The sequence below is a fragment of the Sturnira hondurensis genome, unplaced genomic scaffold (genome assembly GCF_014824575.4).
Source record: "Sturnira hondurensis isolate 20B ecotype Veracruz unplaced genomic scaffold, ASM1482457v3 Scaffold0018728, whole genome shotgun sequence".
NCBI classification, from domain to species: domain Eukaryota; kingdom Metazoa; phylum Chordata; class Mammalia; order Chiroptera; family Phyllostomidae; genus Sturnira; species Sturnira hondurensis.
In genome coordinates, this window is record NW_028091359.1 from 11,947,405 (window position 1) to 11,966,765 (window position 19,361).

Here is a 19,361-nt window from a genome sequence, read left to right on the forward strand (position 1 = left end):
ACTTAAGCACATGTAAGAACTGGTAGGTCACAGGCCCTGTAAGATGGAAGGCACTTTTACCGTGGCTATTATCAGTCCTTTTAAATGATCTTACCACGCACTCTAGGGGAGTGAGAGTTTTAACAGAGGGGTGTTCCGAGGCTCAGAGCCCTGAGCTGAGGGGTAGAAGGTTAGATTCCTAGTCCCGAGTCGGGACTAGGAAGCCAAATGAGCTGGTGACCTGAGCTGGTCATCTACACTCTGCACCATGGTTTCCTCCCCTGAACACTGGGGACTCACCTTATATGTCACTGAAAAGGTAAAATCAAGGAGCAGACTAGAAAGCCCTTTGGAGACTCTGAAAACACTAGGCATCTTCTGCCAGACACTACTGACATAATCTTCGCACTGACAAAGGCTATGCTAGAAGCTTCTATAATGATTCTCGGGGACAAAGGCTGTAGCAACATGAGCCCAAGTTCACTGATGTGACATTAAAGTGGACATAAGGTCTTCCTGCCAGAGGGAGAGAAAACGTAACACTGAATGGCCATGGTGCGGCTACCCACAGAGAGGTTTTAAAAAGAAAAGATGGTCACTTGGGCTGGCTTATGAAAAGGTTGAAGGTCAAGAGATGGGTCCCTTAAGGTTCCTCCCAATCCCGGGGTGCAAGATTCAGCATTTTACCAGAAGGTCCAGATTCACTTTCAGGTCAGAAAAGGTTATTCTTACAGAAAGAGGCCAACACAGAGGACTGCTCAGAGCCTTGCATCAGCCCCTGACCTTGGCCTCCAACAGAAAAGCCCTCCAGCGCTTACCAGAAGGCTCTCCAGGTGGAGAACCCAGCTCCTCGCAAAGGAAGGCTGACAGCAAGGCCCTCTGGGAAATTCTGGATCCCGATTCCAATAGCTAAGTTCCTGAAAGACCAAGAACACACAGGAGGATGGTCATCTGGAACTGAGCGCCCCGCAGACAGGGGCCTCTGGCCTCCATTGTCGGAGACCTAGGGGGCCGCCCCTAGGGCAGATCTGCCACCCCTTCAGGCTGGCCTTGGTCGCTGGGGACACTCCATTCTCACAACACTACAGTATAACAGAGAATGTGCTGGCTGGGTGTTAGGATGGTCCAAGTTCTGCCACTTACCTGTTCAACTTTGCACAAATCATTTAACTTCCCACACCTTGGGTCCTCATATGTAACATGGAAGGGTTTACACAGGGATCATAACACTCACCGTGAAGGATCGCTGGGGCCCGGTGACCTAATGCCTGCGAAGCTCCTAGCACAGATGAGGTGCTCAGGATGTTTTGGTTCCATTCCCTCATGGCATGGAGGTTGATATATCCCATTTTATCCGGTAGTGACCCAGATCGCCTGCGTCTGGGCTCAGCTTCCCTGTGGACATTCTGTATATGCTTGGGCCACCCACCCCACCTCTTTGGGTCCCCACGATGTACACCATGGTCCTGTCCCTTCCTGCCTCTGCAGGACTCTGTGCTGTGTGAATTGGTCACTGGTCAGAGCCGAGCTTAGAGAGCCTGCTTCATGCACTGACCAGGTATGGAAATGCAAAGGGAGGGAGCAACAGAATGAGGCGGGCGCAAGCGCAGTCTGTGACCTCGGGAAGAGGGGTGCGTGCGTCTCTTCACAGACTGTGAGTATTCTGGGCTTTGAGGGCCCCTGGGTCTCTGTTGCAACTACTCAACTCTGTAGCGGCAGAGCAGCCCATATGTAAGCAAACGAGTGTGGCCGTGTTCTAATAAAACTTCACTCACAGAACCCGGTGGTGGGCCAGGTTAGGCCCATAGGCTGTAGTTTGCTGATATCTGCCCCAATACCTCAGAGGCTGGCTGCAGGAAGATCTGCTCAGGTAGAACCAAAGACCCAATGAGGGCCTTCCAGTGAGCAAGGTCAAGGTGTCTGACCAGATCTCGAGGCCCTTGTCACATGTGGAATCAGCATTCTGTGCCTGGCTTGCTGTCCATTGCCATCACCTGCCCTCATGTTCACAGGTAAGAGCATGACTTATCCCCTGACTGACCACAGAGAATTGCCACTCAATGTCACCAGCAAGTCAAGGTGGGGCTCCCTGTCCAAAGTCCTCGCCGTGACGCAGTGCCGACTGCAGCTATCTGCCAGGGGGGCCGAGGAAGCCTCCTCCCATCCTGTCCCAGAGCCTCTGTCCTGATAAGCAGCACAGAAACTCCATTCTTCTACCCCTGGCAAGCCAAGTTACCCCTGCCCTGCCCCAGCTCTGGCATGGGGCTTCCAGGCCAACCAGGTGCCCCACCCTTGGGATCCCGCCAGGCTGCTCTCAGGGTGCCACCTCGCTGGGTGATCACAGAACCTCTCCCAAGGGCTCCTGGGCACCATCACCCCACAGCTCCTCTGTCCTTTCCACTTTTGTGTATATCCCTTAACTCGGCTTTCCTGCACATACTGACTGACCCTCCACGGTCCCCTGCTCCGCTCTGTGCCATGCACCTGTTAGGGGTGGCCCAATGGAAGGGCTCAGTGCCCTGCACACCCCCTGCTCCTCTCCCCACTGACAGCAGCTCCAGACCATGAATTAGACCTGAAGCTCTCAACCCTGGCTACACACTCCGGTCACCAGGGACCTAAGATGTTATCCAAGGGGCTGAGGATGAGGATGGTGGAGCCCCTGCCTCTGACTCAGGAGCCCCTTCCCTGCCATCCTGTCACCCAGCTGAAGAGCATGTCAGGGCAGCCCAGCTGGGAGCCAAGGATGCCTGCGGCCTTCAGAATGGGTGCTTTCTGGGCACGAAACCTGATTTGGAGAGGCTGGAGGGGACCTTTGAAAACAGAGCAGGGGCATCAAGGCAGAGGGTCACTGGGGAGACGGGTGCATCAACAGCAGTGAGGGGGATAATGGACACTGTGTGTCTGGGATGGGGGCGCCAAAGAGGGGGGTCCAGGGACGGAGGGGCAGCAGCGGCTCAGGTTGGCAGGCTGGTGCCATGGCAGTGGAAGCTCGAAGCTAACGTAGGAGCAGTGGGGACCTAGAGTGGCAGCAGAGATGGGACACAGTGACATGCTCACACCCTCTCGCTGCCCACTGCGCTCTCCCTGTGGCCTCCACACCAACGGGTACTTCTTAGGGCCAGAAGGAGCAGAAAACCCCCAGGGGTGCAGGTGGGGGGCCTGGGAGAGAGTGGAGAACATACTGGGCTCCCTCACAAACAGTGAACCCCATCAGAGGTAGGGGACCGGGCCCATGACAGGTGCCAGGGAGTGCAGGCAGGGAAGAGGTGCCCGTTTCTCCAACCTGGATGCCAAGGCAGGAGCAAAGAGGCCGGGGCTGCTTTTCCAGTTTCCTCCCGGGTGTGAGGCTGGCCCTCCAGGCTGCCAGGTAGGAGTCCCGGGAGGTGGACGCCAGGAAGAAAGGCCAGCCCAGTGGGCAGATGCTCCTGCTTTTTCCTGGAGGCCTAGAGGTGGCCAGAGGCCTGACTCGTTTCTCCAGGGCCAGCGTGGGGGTGGGGGTGGGGCGGGGAATAGGGTGTTGCATTTTCTCCCCTTATCCTGCCCCAGCGCCGCCTCCAGGGTTAAGTCAGAGAACACCCACTCGGGCTTCAGTGCAGGTCCCTGTTGCACAGCTTCACTGCTAAGGTAGCAAACAAAGACGTGCAGAAGTCCACTGTCTTTGGAGACAGATGGGACAGGTAGTGGGTGAGCCAGACAGGCCTGGGTGTGCACTGTGACCCAGTACAACCTACAAGCAGCTCAGAGTTCACTCTGCCTGTAAAAAGGGTATAAAACACCCCCCATTTTCAGGGTTCTTTGGCAGACGGAACAACTGTGGTGAAGCACTGGTCAGAGCGCATAGCCCAGAGCAGGCGCTCCTTAAATGGTAGCTCCTGTTTAAACTGCCCGAGCTTCCTGAAGGGGGTAGTGCTGAGACCTGAGACTGGGCCACAGCAGCCGCTTCCCCACAGCCCTGTGACCTTCCCAACCTCACACAAATTTCTTCTCTAATTCACGTTTCTCAGCTTTCTTGATTCTGTGGCTTCCTGCTCAGGACCAAGGCCAGAACAGACAGCGACGGCCAGCTGGGAACCCTTCCAGGAGTGACTCCAGAACCCACTACTGAGCCCTGCCACGTGTAGGTACTCATACCACAAGCGAAGATGTTGGGAAGGGCCCCAGCCTTGGCGGAACTCACAGTCTAAAAGAGGGCAAAGTGACGTGCACACCAGCGACTCTAGGACAGCACACAACTGGCGAAGGGCCATGAGAACTGCACACAGAAAGCATGGGGAGAAGGGTGCCACCAGAGAAAGAGGGTCCGAGAAAGAAAGTGACGTTCAAGGTGGACTGTGAAGGACAGACATTGCTTTAATCACCAGAGAGAGAGATTGGTGGTTGGGGGTGGGGCAGGGCAGATGCATTTCCTACAGGAAGTAGGAACAGCCTGAGCAAAGGTGTGTGATGGTAGGCAGGGTGATCCAAGCTTTCCTGTCTCTCTCCTTCCCCGATTTAAAGCCAACAAACACAAAATACACACTGGAGTCAAAGCCCATCTCTCCTGGACATTGTCTTCTGAGAATCCTTCCCGAGGACAGCCAAGTTGGCCGGCTTTTGAGGGAGAACCTGAGCATTCAATGCCCCAGCCCCACCCCGGAGGTCTTCCCAAGGCCAAGTGTGGGGTTCCATCACAGCCAGGAATCGCCGCCCCATCTCTGGAGGCAGACCCCTGTGCTAAATGAGATGTTCGGGGGGTTCCCTTCAAATCCATTAATCAGCATCCCCACACAACCGTTTCACTGAGGATGACGTGGGCCTGGAGCTGGGGAAGCCTTCCGAGTGTCAGCAGCAGCACAAGCCGGCGCCCAGAGCAGCAGAGAGCAGCGCGGAACCTGCTGCCAAACCTGCAGCCAGAACCAGCTCATCTTCCAACACCATGCCCATCAGAGGGAGCCTGAGGTCCTCGGCTAGAATAAGATGACGCTAATCATCGCTGCCGTTTCTGGAGCATTGCTAAGTGCCGGCCACAGTGCTGAGCATTTTAGGGGTGGCAGCACCCTCTCCAGCACCTGAGTGTTTCTTACTCTTAACTGCCCCCATTTTACAGATGGGGAAAGGGATGCATGTGGAGGTTAAGTTAGTTGCCCCAAGGTTACCCAGCCACGCAGTGACAGTGGGGACTCTTCACCACCACGCTGTACACTTCAGGTCCTCTGGGCCTCATATAGAGCAATCTCACCATTGGAGAGAAATGGTCTCCTGGGCTCAAATCCCCAGCAGAGGAGCGGGCACTGCCCTATGCTTCAGGTCTGGCCTGCTCTGGAGACCAGGGGAGCAGATCAAAGTAGGGAGAGGTTAACCAGAGACCTCAGGGTTAATGGGGTTGGAACATCTCATCTTTGGCAGGAGTTCCCACCCTTGCTGCCAATGCCATTTTGGGCTGGGTCATTCTTTGTTGTGGGGAGTGCCTAGTGCATGGCAGGGCCTTTCCCAGCATCCCCGGCCTCTATGCAATAGATGCCGGTAGCTCTCTTCCAGGTTGCGACAACTCAAAATGTCTTCAGACATTGCAAAATATCCCCTGGGGGCTAAATCACCCCTGGTTGAGAACCACTTACCTAGACCAGGCAACAGTTTAGGTGACTTTGCTTCCTCAGCAAATACTGAACACCAGAAACTTCCCAGACCGAGCAAGGAAAACATCTGATCTCATGCATCGGACTGCGAATTTCTAGGCTCAGTGGAGTTGGGTCTTCTAGGCAGCTTAGCTGCGGCAAGACCAATTCCTGGGAGTCAAGGTAAACACAACATGCAAGAACCACCGGGCCTCTGCTCCCTCATTCTGAAGGGCAGTGACTTTGGAACCTTAGTGCTGTGCATTCTGAGGCTACCTTGCATACAGTGGTCTGCAAACGGCGCCCCCTGAAATTGTGCAATGGGATATTCTTGTTCAAACACCAACCACTGATGATTGCTCAGTGAAGGGTTTAGTTCTGGGTTTGGAGGTGATGAATCCTGGGGAAGGGGGTGCAGAGTACCATGGATTTCTCTGAGAACTTGTGAGTGTCCACGCACCATGCAGCCCTGCTCTCCAGGCTGGGTTCTCTGCCGGCTGATTATGAAAGGAGAACGGCATATCCCCAACAAGCCCGCTTCACCTCGCTTTCAGATACTCCCCTATGCAAAAAGCGTGTGCGTTCTTGCGTGGCAGGCCCTTACAGACTGCTTTGATTGTTATCGTCCTGCCATGAAAGGCCTGATTGTTTGGGCTTGGCGATGACATCACCAGCTTCCCACTCAGGCTGCCAGTTGAGGTGTTTGACGAGCCTGCAGGTGGGAAGGGGCTGGATGTTCCCCGAAAGGGCCTTGGGCCCGACCTGCTCAGTGGTGCTGGTTTAGCACGCAAGGGATCCTCCCCTACCCCCTACCTTGGGTTCTGGGAGGCCTATTACCATAGGGCTGGAAAGAAGCGATGACCCCATCCATTCTCTTCCAGTCTGCCACCCTCCTCGGAGTGGGTGGGGCAGAGCCCGGGAAGAAGTCAAGCCACAGGGCAGGGTGGTGTCTGAGGGTGATTCAGGCTATCAGCCAGCACCTCCCCTCTCTGACAGGCAGGGAAGCCTCCCAGGTGTGTCTGGGGCCTCTACCTCCCTGAGGGATGTCCTACAGCATCTCTGCGACTAAGTCTGCCAGCACAGCCCAGGAGGAAGGAACGGTGTAAGCAAAGGTGTGTGATGGTAGGCAGGGTGATCCAGGCCTTCCTTACTCTCTCCTTCCCCAATTTAAAGCCAACAGTCAAACACAAAAATATGCACTGGAGTCACAGCCCATCTCTCCTGGGCTTTGAGGCTGCCTGTGTGACTTCAAAGGTACCTGGGATTCTCTATTCAAGAGCCATGTGCTTCCCTCGTTATGATCAGATGCATACTGGGGGATTCACAGGGACTCTACCAGTAAGAGCCCCAAAGTGGAAACTAAACAAATGCTCTCCAACAAAGGGGTCCATAAACTGTGCTCCATCCACACAATGGAGCAAAGGGAAGGAGCAATGGGTCTCCAGGACGCAATTTGGGGTGGGACAGACACAAGAATCAAAGTTGTGTGGTTTCACGTACGTCAGGTCCTAAGTAGGCAACACTGAGCTGTGCCTTCTGTCCACTAATTGAGGCGAGAGTCAATGGCCAATGGCAACAATCTGCTGGCTGATTCTCCCTAAGATATTTGGAATTTTAAAAACAATGCCTCTGAGCAGACAATAAGGAATCTCTAAAGGTAGGAATTCAGTTTTTACCTGAGTGAAAGTCACCATTTGGGGGGAAAGAAAAGAGCCCCCTAGCCCTGGGCTTCCTGCTCACCACTGCCCTGCAGAACCCCCAACCCCAGCTGGAAATCACCACCCTCACTTCTCGAGGCACAGAGCAGTTGTGCCTGCTTTGGGACTTTTTCATATAAATAGTTTCAGTGGTTGTATAGACCCTGGGAGAGGACCATGGGAAGGTTCAATGAAAAGGGCTTTGCAGTCACATCGTCTGCAAACCTAGCCTGTGGTTACCTTCTTTCAACCACAGGTTTGGAGTTCTGCATAGGGCACATCCTCAGGATCCCTAAGTTCACCTCCCCAACATCTCCTTTCACCCCAGTTGCTTGAGGGCTGAACGCTATAGTTGTTCCACCTGCAGGATCAACGTTTTCGGGGAGGGTTGCAACAAGAACATTTAGTTCTCCAGCACACAAAATACCACTGCAAACCACTAAAGCATCTCCCAGCACTTTGGCACTTTCTTTTAAAGAGCATTAAGTACCTTCATAAACATTTATTATTCCTTTCACTTAGGAGGCATAAGCTCAGTTTCTATTTTGTAGGCATTGTCCACCAAGACCTATAAAGGGTTAGTGCAAACCCAAAAACACAGCCTGAGTCCCCGAAGTGTGGGCCCCTGCAACCAGGGGGCTGGAGGCTGTGCTCCCTCTTCCTGCACCCCCGCTCTTCCCACTAATCTACGGAAGGCAGCAGGCAAAGAAGGCCAGCGACACCTTCGGGAAGTAAGACTGTGAACGTTGGTGTCACTCTTGGCTACTCAATCCCATCTTGCTCAACCCGACAGGGAATCCTGTGGATCTCTCCCCAAAATCTGTCCAGAGTCCAGGCCCTTCCTCCCTCCTCCCCTCCTCCTGCCTGGTTTGCTGTGACAGCCTCCTCATTGGCCTTCTCCCTTCTCTCCTGCCCCTGATGCTCAGCCCATCTGCCGGGTCTGCTCTGCGGCTTCCCGGTTCGCTCAGGCAGTGCCCGGGACCCTCCCCTGGCCTGCAGAGACCTGTGTGTTTCCACCCTCCGTCCTCTCTGCCCTCTTCTTCTGCACATGCTCTCCCACAGACACGGCTGTTACTCCCACCTTAGGGCACTCCTACCGGAACATCCCTTCTCAGGTATCTGTGCCTCACTTCCTTACCCCCTTCACGACTAGGTCACTTGGCTTTTCCAAGGCTAGGTACAAGACACTGTGGCCTCCATCTGTCTCTTTGACCTCGAGCTCAGGGGGAAGCCGGCTGCCATGAGAGACCCTGAACAGGGACCCTCCACAGAGCTGCTCTTGAGTTCCCATCCCACAAACAATGTTTACTGGTTTAAGCCACCAAACTTGGAGCTCTTTTGTTATACCATAGGTAACTAAGGCTGTCACCTTCTCAATGAACTCTGCCTTTACTCACCCATCTAAAATTATAAACTGCCACAGCACCCCCACCCCCTCAACCCGGGTCTAGTCTCCTTTCTCTCCATTCCTTCCTCTTCCTCTTTGTTTTTTAATAGTAATTCTTCCATGCCAACCTACTGTACAATGTACCCATCTTTTATATTTATTGCTCATTCTTTCCCCCACATCTGGCATCAGAACAAGCTAAGAATCTCTGTCTGTTCACCGGTGTGGCCCAAGCACCTCGAAGAGCGCCAGGTGTACACGGCGCTGAAACGGACGTGCGTGCAGACGTGGGCCCCTGAACCCTAGCGAGTTTGGTGTCTGCTCCGCTCCCAGCTGTGGGTGATCAATCAGCAGCGAGCATGTCACACCCCACTGGGCCTCGGTGTCTTCAGCTGCAGAATAAGGATGTTAAATAAGCTCTTTTTCCAGACCTTAAGCTTTGTGATCCCCACACAACGAGGGCATTGTGGGCCCTCCAGATTCCCGGGGCAGCAGAGACAAGCCCCTGCCTTTGCCAAAGCTCATTTCCCTGTCTGTGAACATCTGGAAAGCCAAAAAACAAAACCATCATATTGTGCACATCTGGACAGCATAAACCAATCACTCAGAGGAAACTCCAAAACGGCTGCTCAGCGAAAAATGCGGCGCAGGCCAAACGAAAGGGCTTGAAAGGCTCCTTTCTCTTCCACCCGCAAAACAATCTTCTGGGCACGATCTGAGAGGCGGAATGCTCTGCTGCTGAATAACATATGTTCTCAATAGCTCCGACTGCGGTCTCTGTCACATCGCTCTCTCGGCCTGGCTCCTGGCCAATGCAAAACTCACAGAACAGGGATTTTTCCCCCTACTCCCTTGTTTAGACCGAACTATACCTTCACTTATCCTTGGGGCATGTGGACCGAGTTCAAAGCTGAACACCACCTGCTCCTCCTCCTTCAGGGAGAGTAATTGAACTGCACGCCTAATGCAAACTGAGCAGAGAGCTCTGAGCTCTGGTGAGAAATTGCGGCTAATTGCACGCAGTCAGAACGTGCCCCCTTCCTTCTGTGGCTGGGAAGAGAGAGCTGCCGGCCAATATGCAGTCTGCTGTTTGACAACCTGCCTGGGCTCCCAGGACAAAGAGGAATGATATTCCTTTGCAAATGAAATGAGTGTCAGGGGCTCTGAATGTCCTGCTATTCCTTCAGCTAGCAAAGACAGACGGTGCAAGGACGGGGAGAGCATGCAGGAAGATGTGGGGTTCTACCCACTTGCCAGGCACTAAAGAAAGGTGAGAACTGGAGGAATGAATGGTCCCTGTGCTTTGAAACTCCAAGGAGAACATTCCTGTGCCCTGGGCGCGTGACAATGAAGCAATGTTAGGGATGAATCCACCCATTAGTAACTGCTGAGTTCCTGTTCTCACTAAGACAAAGAACAGAGCTGGACACCACAGAGGGGCAGTAACCTGCAGGGAAGGACAGCAGCTACTGGAACAGAGGAGGGGCAGCCCTGCTGCCTTCAATAAACCCACAGGCCTTGGGATTATTGAAGGTTCCCTGGGGGCAGCTGGTCAGGCCTAGAGGTGAAGACCACGAGGCCACAGCGACCTGTGGAGGGCCCAGTGGCCGGAAGCTGCAGAGGTCGGGTCACGACAGGAGCGGGGCGGGCAGGGACAATGCTCTGATATGAGGTGTCCTTACGGGACACGTGAGAATTTATTTCAAAATTGAGGCAAAACTCACATAACATAAAATTCACCATTTTAGCCAAGCTCAAGTGTACAATTCAATGGCATGTAGTACGTTCAAAATATGGTGCGACCATCACCACTACCTCGTTTCAGAGCCTCCCATCAACCCAAAAGGAGACTCCATGCCCACTAAGCAAGCACTCACTCTTTACCCATTACCATCGCCCCCCCCCCCCGGCCCCTTTGCACCACTGATCTGCTGTCTCAATGGCTTTGCCGACTCTAGACACAGCATCATAAATGGAACCCTACGACACGTGCCCTTCTGTGTGTGACTTCCCCACTTAGCGGTGTTTTCCGGGTCCACCCATGCTGTGTTGTGCGTCCGCATTTCATTCCTGTCCATGGCTGAATAAACCTGTCTTTGCGTGGCTAGGTCACATTTCGATCACCCCTTCATCCACTCACGGGCACGTGCTAGGCTCCTCCTTTTCAGCCACTGTCAACAGCACTGCTGTGAGCATTGGTGCACAGGGTTCTGATAACTGGGGTGTACACAGGAGTGGGGTTGCTGGGGTACATGTTAAGGACTCGGTGTTTGTCTTAGGAACAGGTACAGGCCATCTGAGCAGGAGCCACAGGACCAGAGTCGTGTTTGTAAGCATTCGCGCAGCTGGCAGGGGAAGAGGGTGGGAGGGAGGCAGGAGTGGTCGGTGGTGCGTTAGTCCAGGAGGGAGAGACCACATGAGGGTATCGGGGAGGAGAAGTGGCAGCTTCCACCTTCCTCACTGCGGAAGGTGAGGACCCCAGCTGTGGACCTCTGGCCACCAGTGAGGAACAAGCATGTCCCCCACTGACACTTCCCCTGAAGGGACCAGTGAGTCATCAGCAGAGCCCTGGGCAGGTGAGACGGGCATGGCATGCTGATTGTGAGCTTCTTCCCTGCTGCTCTATGAGATGCTCACCGGCCCCCCACCAAGACTCCATCACTCTTAGCTAACATCCCCCAGGATGCCGGAGAGAACTGTTTGCTGCAACCTGTTGGTGTGGTTCAGATCTCAGCCTCCGGTCCCGAGGTGTTTCCACCCTAAAGGAAGCTGTTCGTTCAAACGGAGCCTCAGCTATCTTCCTACCAGATTGTTATTTACACCACTGTCTGACTGATGAGTCAATCTCAAGCACAGGGCAAAAGTGCAAATCTGAATAACCTAGGAGACCTATAGCATTCCCTTGAGGCACCCATTAAAAATACACACACAAACAAAATGTCAGCAACAACACAGAACTGGTCCGCCTCCTCATCGCTCTGCAGGGATCGGCATGGACGAGAGGGGCTCTCACCCAGTCTTCGCACGAGTTTTTTCCTGCTTACTCTGCACTGATGGCAGTCCGGGAGGGTGCGAGCACGCGACCTTCCAGCCGAAAATCTACCACGTGCCCAAGTCCTCAGTAGCTTCTCAAGAAGGCTGTGCTTCCTGCAGAATCTCCTGGACGCCCCTACATTCTGATTGAGCACATGCAACTGTTGGCAAAACACCCACTCTGACCCTTCCATGGAGCAAGTCCTCAGTTGGTCCTGGCTGTCGGGGAAGGAACACGGGATGGGCAGACGAGCGTGTAAAATGGACACTCCCAGGGAAGGAAGAAGTAAAATATCCAATGTCATGACTGCTTCTGGCTTGCTGCTCCAATTGGATACTAGTGAGGACAGAATTTTCACCAACAGATTTCACACCCAGCCACTTGGCCGATACGAAGTTCCTACTGAGAAGCAAAGGGTTCATCTGGTAGAAATCCCATTTAGGCAAACACATTGCCAAGAAACCAAAGAGCTGCTCAAAGTCAGACAAGGTATTAGAGGTCAAGTTCGCCAAGGGAGCCCAGAAAACCTGCGACTCTGTAACTAGCATCTTCCTAGAGAAGAAGGACTTCTGGCAGTGTGGGGCTCTTCCCAGGCTCAAGGGGGGATCCTGCTGACCCTTTTCAGCACTGCACATCCAACCGCTGCTGGCGGGGGCCCTTCCGGCCCCAGGGGTAGTGCCATCCAAGGGCTTAAAACAATTTCACAATCAGACTTTCAAGGGTAAATATTTGCAGTGACTCACAAGGAGGTTTTTCTGCTCTCGTGCTGGTCCCCAAGGAGCCACAGGGTTATTTCCCTGGGCCTGTTCACAGGGAAATATCCGCAGGCCACATTCACAGGGTTTATCAGGATCCCTGGACAGCCCATGAGTCAGGGACTAGGTTCCTGCTCTCCCTGGTCCCTAGGAAGCATCTGTGCCCCCCAAGAAGCAGCCACACCCCCGTGCCAGAGGTCAGCAGGATGTCTGTGGGACCACATCCTGGTCAAGTCAATGGTACGAGTGCCCAGCCTGTGGCCTGGAGGCTCGGCCCAGGCTTTTGGGACAGGCAGACAGTTTACGAGCACAGTAACACATCATAAAGTGAGCAGCAAGTGCAAAGGAGCCAACAGCCGGGACAGAAGACCTTTCTCTCTGACCGGCAGAGCCCCCACCCCGGGGTGGGACAGGCCTGCACAGCCAGTCCTGACAACAACAGTCAAGGGTAACTCCTAGGACTTTTCTCCAGACTGGACAAGCTACTGGTAGCCTGGGCTGCCACAGCCTCCATCCCCAATGGCTTGAATTTGTCAGCATGTCTGTGGCACAGGGGCTTGTCCCAGGCCACCTGGGGGTTCTGATGACTCATTAAGCTCATGGACCACATGGCTGCCACCCTGTGACTTCTGGTCCCAGCGGACCCGACTGAGGATAGGCCAAGTGAGGGAGAGAAATGGTGCGGTACAGGGAAAGAATCTTCTATTAAACTCTGCTGAGTACTGATTTAGTTCATAAAAATTTACTGAGCACTTCCTGGGTGCCACGGCCCACGCTCCCACAGAGAAGGCCTAGGGCACAGCACAAAAGACAAGTAAAGAAGCAAGCAAGCTAGCAAGCTAACACAAGGGAACTGTGGTCAGTGCCGGGGCGGGCATGGCCCTGGGGATCTGACAGGCGTTTCGGGAGGACCCGCCTTGGAGAGGGTGGCTAGAGATGGACTCTTTAAAGAGGTCCGACTGAAACAGATCTGAGGAATGAAAGTGGGTGGAGGAGTTTAGGGAGTGAGAATTAGACCAAAGGAACGTTCAGTGCTGGGGACAAAGCTGGAATGAAGGCCCCGAGGTAGGCAAGATCTTCATGTGCTCAAGAAATTTGAGAAAGTCTGTGTGTGGCTAAAGGCTACAGAATGAAAGGCAGGGCGAACTTGAACTTTCAAGATCCCAAGAGACCAAATAATCTCAGGAATATGGCAGAGTTAGTTTGCATGATGGGTCTGAACCAGGCCCCTCCCGCTTTTTAGTGGCTTCCCTCACAATGCGAGACAGTGCACAGGGATCGGGCAATGATCAGGGACCCTGGGTAACTTTCTGCTTTCAAAACAGCCCAATTTCTACCCTCCGCATCAGCTCTACCCACGCCAGACCCTTCGACCCCCTCCTGCAGGCTCTGTTATCCATGGACCAATCCTGGGCTAACATGAGATACGCATAGGAGTTTCTAGTCCAATAATGTGACACTCAACATCCCCTCTTTGCTGTCCTGCAAATGGGGTGCTTTTTTCCTAAGCTTAAGTGAGTCCCTGCCGTCCAGCTCCGTCCGTTGCTGGCATGCTTCCTGTCTGACACTGAGTTTTCCTAGGATTGGAACCTCGTCTTACTGGCGATGTGTCACCTGCCTCTGCTCCGAGAACCCAAGTCCCACCAGGACCGTCATCCAGTGTCTCAAGTCACAAAACCCCTCAAAGTCCCCGGAGCTGCTGTGATGTGGCTGCACTTTTCAAACAGTGCTGGGTCCCGGATCCCGTCCCTGTCCCGCTCCACCTGCCTCTGGGACCCCATGTTCTGTGTTACTCTTGTTACTCATGTTCTTATTGGTAAAGTCATTGCACCCCTCCTGCCTGGGGCCCTTCCCTGCAGATCCTCCGTCTGCCAGGCTGGTGGAGCTCCCTCTTGGCATGCACACCTGGTGCTTTCGTCCAGTGAGTCCCAGGGCCAGACCCCGCCCACCCCTGCTCCACCTGCTGCTGCGGATGCCCAGCTGTGGCCCCAGACAGAGTTACTCAGGATGCGCACCAGAGACACTAGCCTCCATGAGCCCCGCAGGCAGGATTTTGGGCAAGCGTTCCAGTTCCTAAGGGGAGAGTGAAAGCAGATATCTCCCTGAATGGACTCTCTACCTGCAGTGCCATCAAATCACGGGCACCACTGGACCACCAAGGGTCACTGGGTCCACCCCTCTGCTGCTCGCCATTAAAGGAAAAGAACACTGTTCTACCTGGCAAAGCATCCATTCCAGCCAAGCACGCCTCGCTAAAGAAATAGGCAGACTCACAGGAGGCTTCCAGAACAGCTGCTTCCCAAATTCATAGGCCGGGGAGTCCTTTGCTTCCAATAAAGTCTTGGGTAGAAGCAGAGTATTTAGAACAGATGGAAGCCAAGCCTGGCTCCACACGCCCTCCACGGAAACAGCAGAGCCCCAAGGGCGGGCGTGGGAAAGCCATGGCTGACAACTCAGTGACCCTCAGAGGCGGAGGCACAGACCCCCATGAGGATGGGGCACGGAGAAGGGGATTCCACAATGCTAGCAATGCCGGCAAAATAACACAGCTTGTTACTGTGGATAACATGATAAATGCAGGGCGGGGCCAAAGTAGGTTTACCATTGTGAGCACAAGAAACAATAGTTTGTTCTGTGTTATTTACCAATTATTGTATCAGTTTCCACATGAACTGTAAACTTACTTTTTCCCCACCCTGTATATTTTTATTTATATAAACATTTGAAATATTTTAATACCTTTGAAAATAATATTTCAGTACTTTAAAATAATGTTTTTATACCACCCTTTTAAAAAGAACACTTCTCATGGCTCCTTGTACTAAGAAGTATGCGCTCAGACTGCGCTCAATAGCCTCTGCATTCTGTTGTTGAACCCCCCAAACCTCCACCACGTACGTGTAATTATTCCAATTTTACACAAGCAGAAACCGAGGCTCCGGGAGGCCACGTGACATCCCCGAGGCCACACGTCTCTGAGAGAGGCACGACTGGAACGAGGGTGTGTTCTACTTACAACCAGGGGCATCAGATGACCCCTGGGTGTGTAAGCATTGCATGACTTCAGCTGAATGGCCCGAGCTCATTACAAGTTGGGAAGAACCCAAGAGCTTTTAGAGGCCACTGCAGTTGACTGTCAAGTGCTCTGGGCTGATTAACTGGAACTTAAGGGAAGACGAGTGTGCTTTGACTCCACAGATCTCGGCCGGGCCTGCTGGGGCCTGCTTCCGCCCTCTGAATGAGGAAGTGTGTGTGCAGGCACCCGGCAGAACAAGAATGGGCTGTAAGATGCTTGAATGAAGGGCCTGGGGAGTACAAAGTATTGTCATTGCTGGAGATGGAAGCTGCTGCCAGCCTCCGAAAGGGCCCAGTGGCTGAGCATCGCTGCAGGAAAAGGAAGACGTTAAGGTTTTCTAGGCAAACAATGCAGCTCTTCCAAGTGGAAACCTTGCAGCTGTGACCTTGTGCTGGACAACCATCTCCACCTAGGCCAGGCCAATGGGTGGCTGCCCGGCCATCGCGTGTGTGTGTGCAGGGCTGGGCTGCCCTCCACCTGGGACAAATGCCCCCTCTGAAGCTGCTTCCCAGGTGGTGGGGGATACATCAGCTGCCCCCTGGGTATCCCCCAGTGGCTCTCTGAATATAATAGGGCTGCAGCTGGCCATGGGAAGAGATCACTAGGGCAGGGGCAGGTCACAGGCGCATTTCCCAGAGGCCTCTAGTACCCAGATTCCTTTCCCCAGGGCAAGGGATGGTCCCCAGTAGACCACAGGCAGCAGGACCCCAGAGGAAGGGATCTGCACCAAATGGCAAGTTCGAATTCCTAGAACTACGCTGCTGCCTCTGATGCAGAGGCTGCCCTGGGGGGTAGCTCTCTGAGTGCACAGAAGCGATGCTGCAGCTACTCCACCCCTGACCTTGCTTCACAGGGGAAAAAGTCAAGTTCATCTATGACATTTGGACACTCCCCCTGTAGGTTCTGGGCACCCAGTGTTCTGCTCCACAGCTGCCCTCTGGTGCCCAGGCCTCTCCTGGAGCAGGTGTCGAGGTGGCTGGCCAGTGCCCAGTGTTCAACTGCTGGTGCTGTGCAGCTCCCCTGAGCTCCTCAAGAGTCAAAATCCTGCATGGATTTGGTGTCCTCTGCACAGTGACAGCCTTGTAGGTGACCAACCAGACATTCAGCTTCATGCTAAAGCGTTACTAAGAGATTCTAAACACAGTTGACAAGATAAAAATCACGCCTCCCCTCACTCCTCCAAGACAGATGTTGGAGGAGGACTTGCCCTTCCTAACAAATTAGCCAGGTCCTTGCAAGCGAGCATCGGAGACCTTTCAGCCCCAAAGAGCAGCCATCACATGGAAATGTCCAGAGCAGATAAACCAGCCCAGACATCCCAAACATGCAAGGCTGAGCGCCCTTCATGGGAAGGTGCCAGTGGGAAACGGGCTGCTGGAGTTTACATAAAATCTCTTCTTTCTCCTTAGCACATCTTGAGAGCTCTGTGCAGCCTTGTCTCAAAGGAGCGCTTCTATAAAGGGAGGTGTTGAGCACAAAGGCAGCCTGGGGATAAAGCCTAGTGAGCAAGCCCTCGGGTGATTCAGACTCACTGAAGTGGCGAAGGCAGTGCGGGAGAGAATAAACCCTTCAGCTTGAGTCCTGGCTCAGGCACCTCCTATTGCATCCCCCGTGCCTGCTTCTCTCCGTGTGAAAGAAACCGCAGTGTCCTAGGCTCCTCTATACAGCTGTAGCCTAGCACACCCCAGCAACCCCGCTGAGATTTATTTCTTCAGGAAATGGTTAGCCAGTACAACCATTCTAAACCGATGTCTAAGTATCCAGCTGGCATATTTAGATTCACCTATTAACTCAGCTGGTATTTACTGATCACCTACACGGTGCCGGAAACTCCAGAGCTACAGTTTTTGCCCTCAGAGAGCCAACAGCCTTGTGGATGCATCAGAACAGCTTTCTAAATGAAACGGAGCCGTAAGTGGTTTCAGCTGTTAGAGATTAAGTTCTCTGCCATTGCAAAAGTGAATCTGGGGCATTTTGGGGAAATGGTCACAACTGAACACTAAACATGACTGCACCTGACTCATACTTGAGTCACATCTGTGTGGACACCTTTTGTTACTGAATGTTGTTATCTCTAAAACATTCGCAGAGCCTCGAGCACATATGGATTTCTGGGCCTGGTATTTCTCTTCCAGCTACGACACAGTCATGCTCTGGCCAACTAAGCGAATGGGACTTCCGGCCTGGAGGAATCTGAGACAGGGCACAGGCCCCTCCCGCTGAACCCAGGAGCTTTGGCCTGACCAGGGAGACTGCAATCGGTCCCCTGCCTACCCCAATTATATGCACTCTACCCATTTGTGCTGAGTGCATTTTTGCCAAAATGCTCAAATCCTAAGGCCATGAGATGGGGGTGGGGTGCAGAGAGAGGGGACAATATAGGTTTACACATCTTCGTGTCCACATGAAGATACTGCACTTAGAATACTAAGTACACGAGATACTGCCCACTGGTGAGCTGGGGGCCGGAGGAAGAAGCAGCAGCAGCAGAGACAATGACATTGAAAGGTCATGGCCACATTGAAAGGTCACAGCCACATTTCTCAGCACCTCGTCAACTCACTCTTCCGTGTGTGATCTAGCCAAGGTCCTGTCCTCAGGCGAGCCCAGCACTCCCAGCTGCGCTGGTATTCCACACAACCCACGTCCACCCAGCACTAAAAGAATATTAAACTCCGTCAGCATTCTGCAGCTTTTATCAGATGCCAAGTATCTTCATATAAACCAAACATCTGGTAGAGTCCCCAGATGACAGTGAAAGGGAAACAAGGGAAACTACCAATGTTAGAACTCAAAGGTGTCCCCGGTCAAGGTCGAAACACTGAGGGCCACCCACCCTCCCACCGTCTTCTCAGCCCCCGGAGGACGTGTGAATGAGCAGCGGCTCTTCTCGGGTCCCCCTTCCTTCTCCAAGGCTGCCCGGGCCACTGCCTGGCCAGCATGCCCCTCCCGCCCCTCCCACCCTTCGTCAAAACAGATGTGAAGACGGGCAGAGCTGCCCACAAAGAGCGGTTCAACCAGTTGGCTGCTTAGATGCCAGGTGGGTCATGGCCTGGAGAGGGCTTGCAAGCCTTGCAAACATTATTAAAACATTTCATTTAAAAATTAGATCAATAAACCGTCTATTCTGTGGGTGGTCCCAGAAGAGCAAGCACCTTGCTTCCCAGAGGGTGGCACATACCTCATTATCTTGGGAAACTGCACTCTCAGCAGTTTTCCAGGGGAGAGACCCCTTGTTCCCAGACCCTGAGCGACGTGGGGTCCAGTCTTCCCAGCCCCAGGCATGACTCGACCAGCCGCAGCACAAGACTGGTCATGCTATCCCCCTGCTCAAGGACACCCACGGCTCCCCACTCCCCATGGCAGGCATTGGCAAACTGCGGTGGGGTCCAGCTCTAACCTGTCCCGTTTTTTGCTGGCTGAGTGTCACTGGTGCTCAGGCACGCCCATCCGTCGATGTCTTGTTTGTGGCTGTGTCTGAGCTCCAGGGGCAGGGATGAGGAGTTGCTACAACGCCTGAGATGTCCACTGTCCGGCTCTTTAGAGAAATGGACAGTAGACTTGCTGAGCCCTCCTGCCTATCCTGACGCCCAGGGGACGGCCTCGGTCTGGGTGCCCACGCTCAGGGACTTTCGGGTGAAGAAGGGGAAGAGGAGATGGAGGACATGGTGCCTGGCTCCCCGACTGCCACTGTGACTTGCAGCCACTGCCCGGAAGGGGCACGGAGGCCGGTGGAGCACTCGCAGGGGCCCCAGCTGAGTCCTGGAGACCTGGACCTCTGGGTGCTGTAGCTGACCCCACAAAATCCACCACGAGGTCACCACCAGGCTGTAGAA

General features: G+C 53.7%; 1 protein-coding gene across 3 annotated transcripts in view; it reads right to left on the minus strand.

Moving 5' to 3' along the window:
- SLC39A11 (solute carrier family 39 member 11) overlaps nt 1–19,361 on the minus strand; it is a 266,347-nt gene that overhangs the window by 4,645 nt on the left and 242,341 nt on the right. For all 3 annotated transcript variants that reach the window (XM_037069882.1, XM_037069881.1, XM_037069880.1), the window contains one exon: nt 798–896. In XM_037069882.1, the coding sequence (XP_036925777.1) occupies nt 798–896 (99 nt within the window). The remainder of the gene's footprint in view (nt 1–797; nt 897–19,361) is intronic.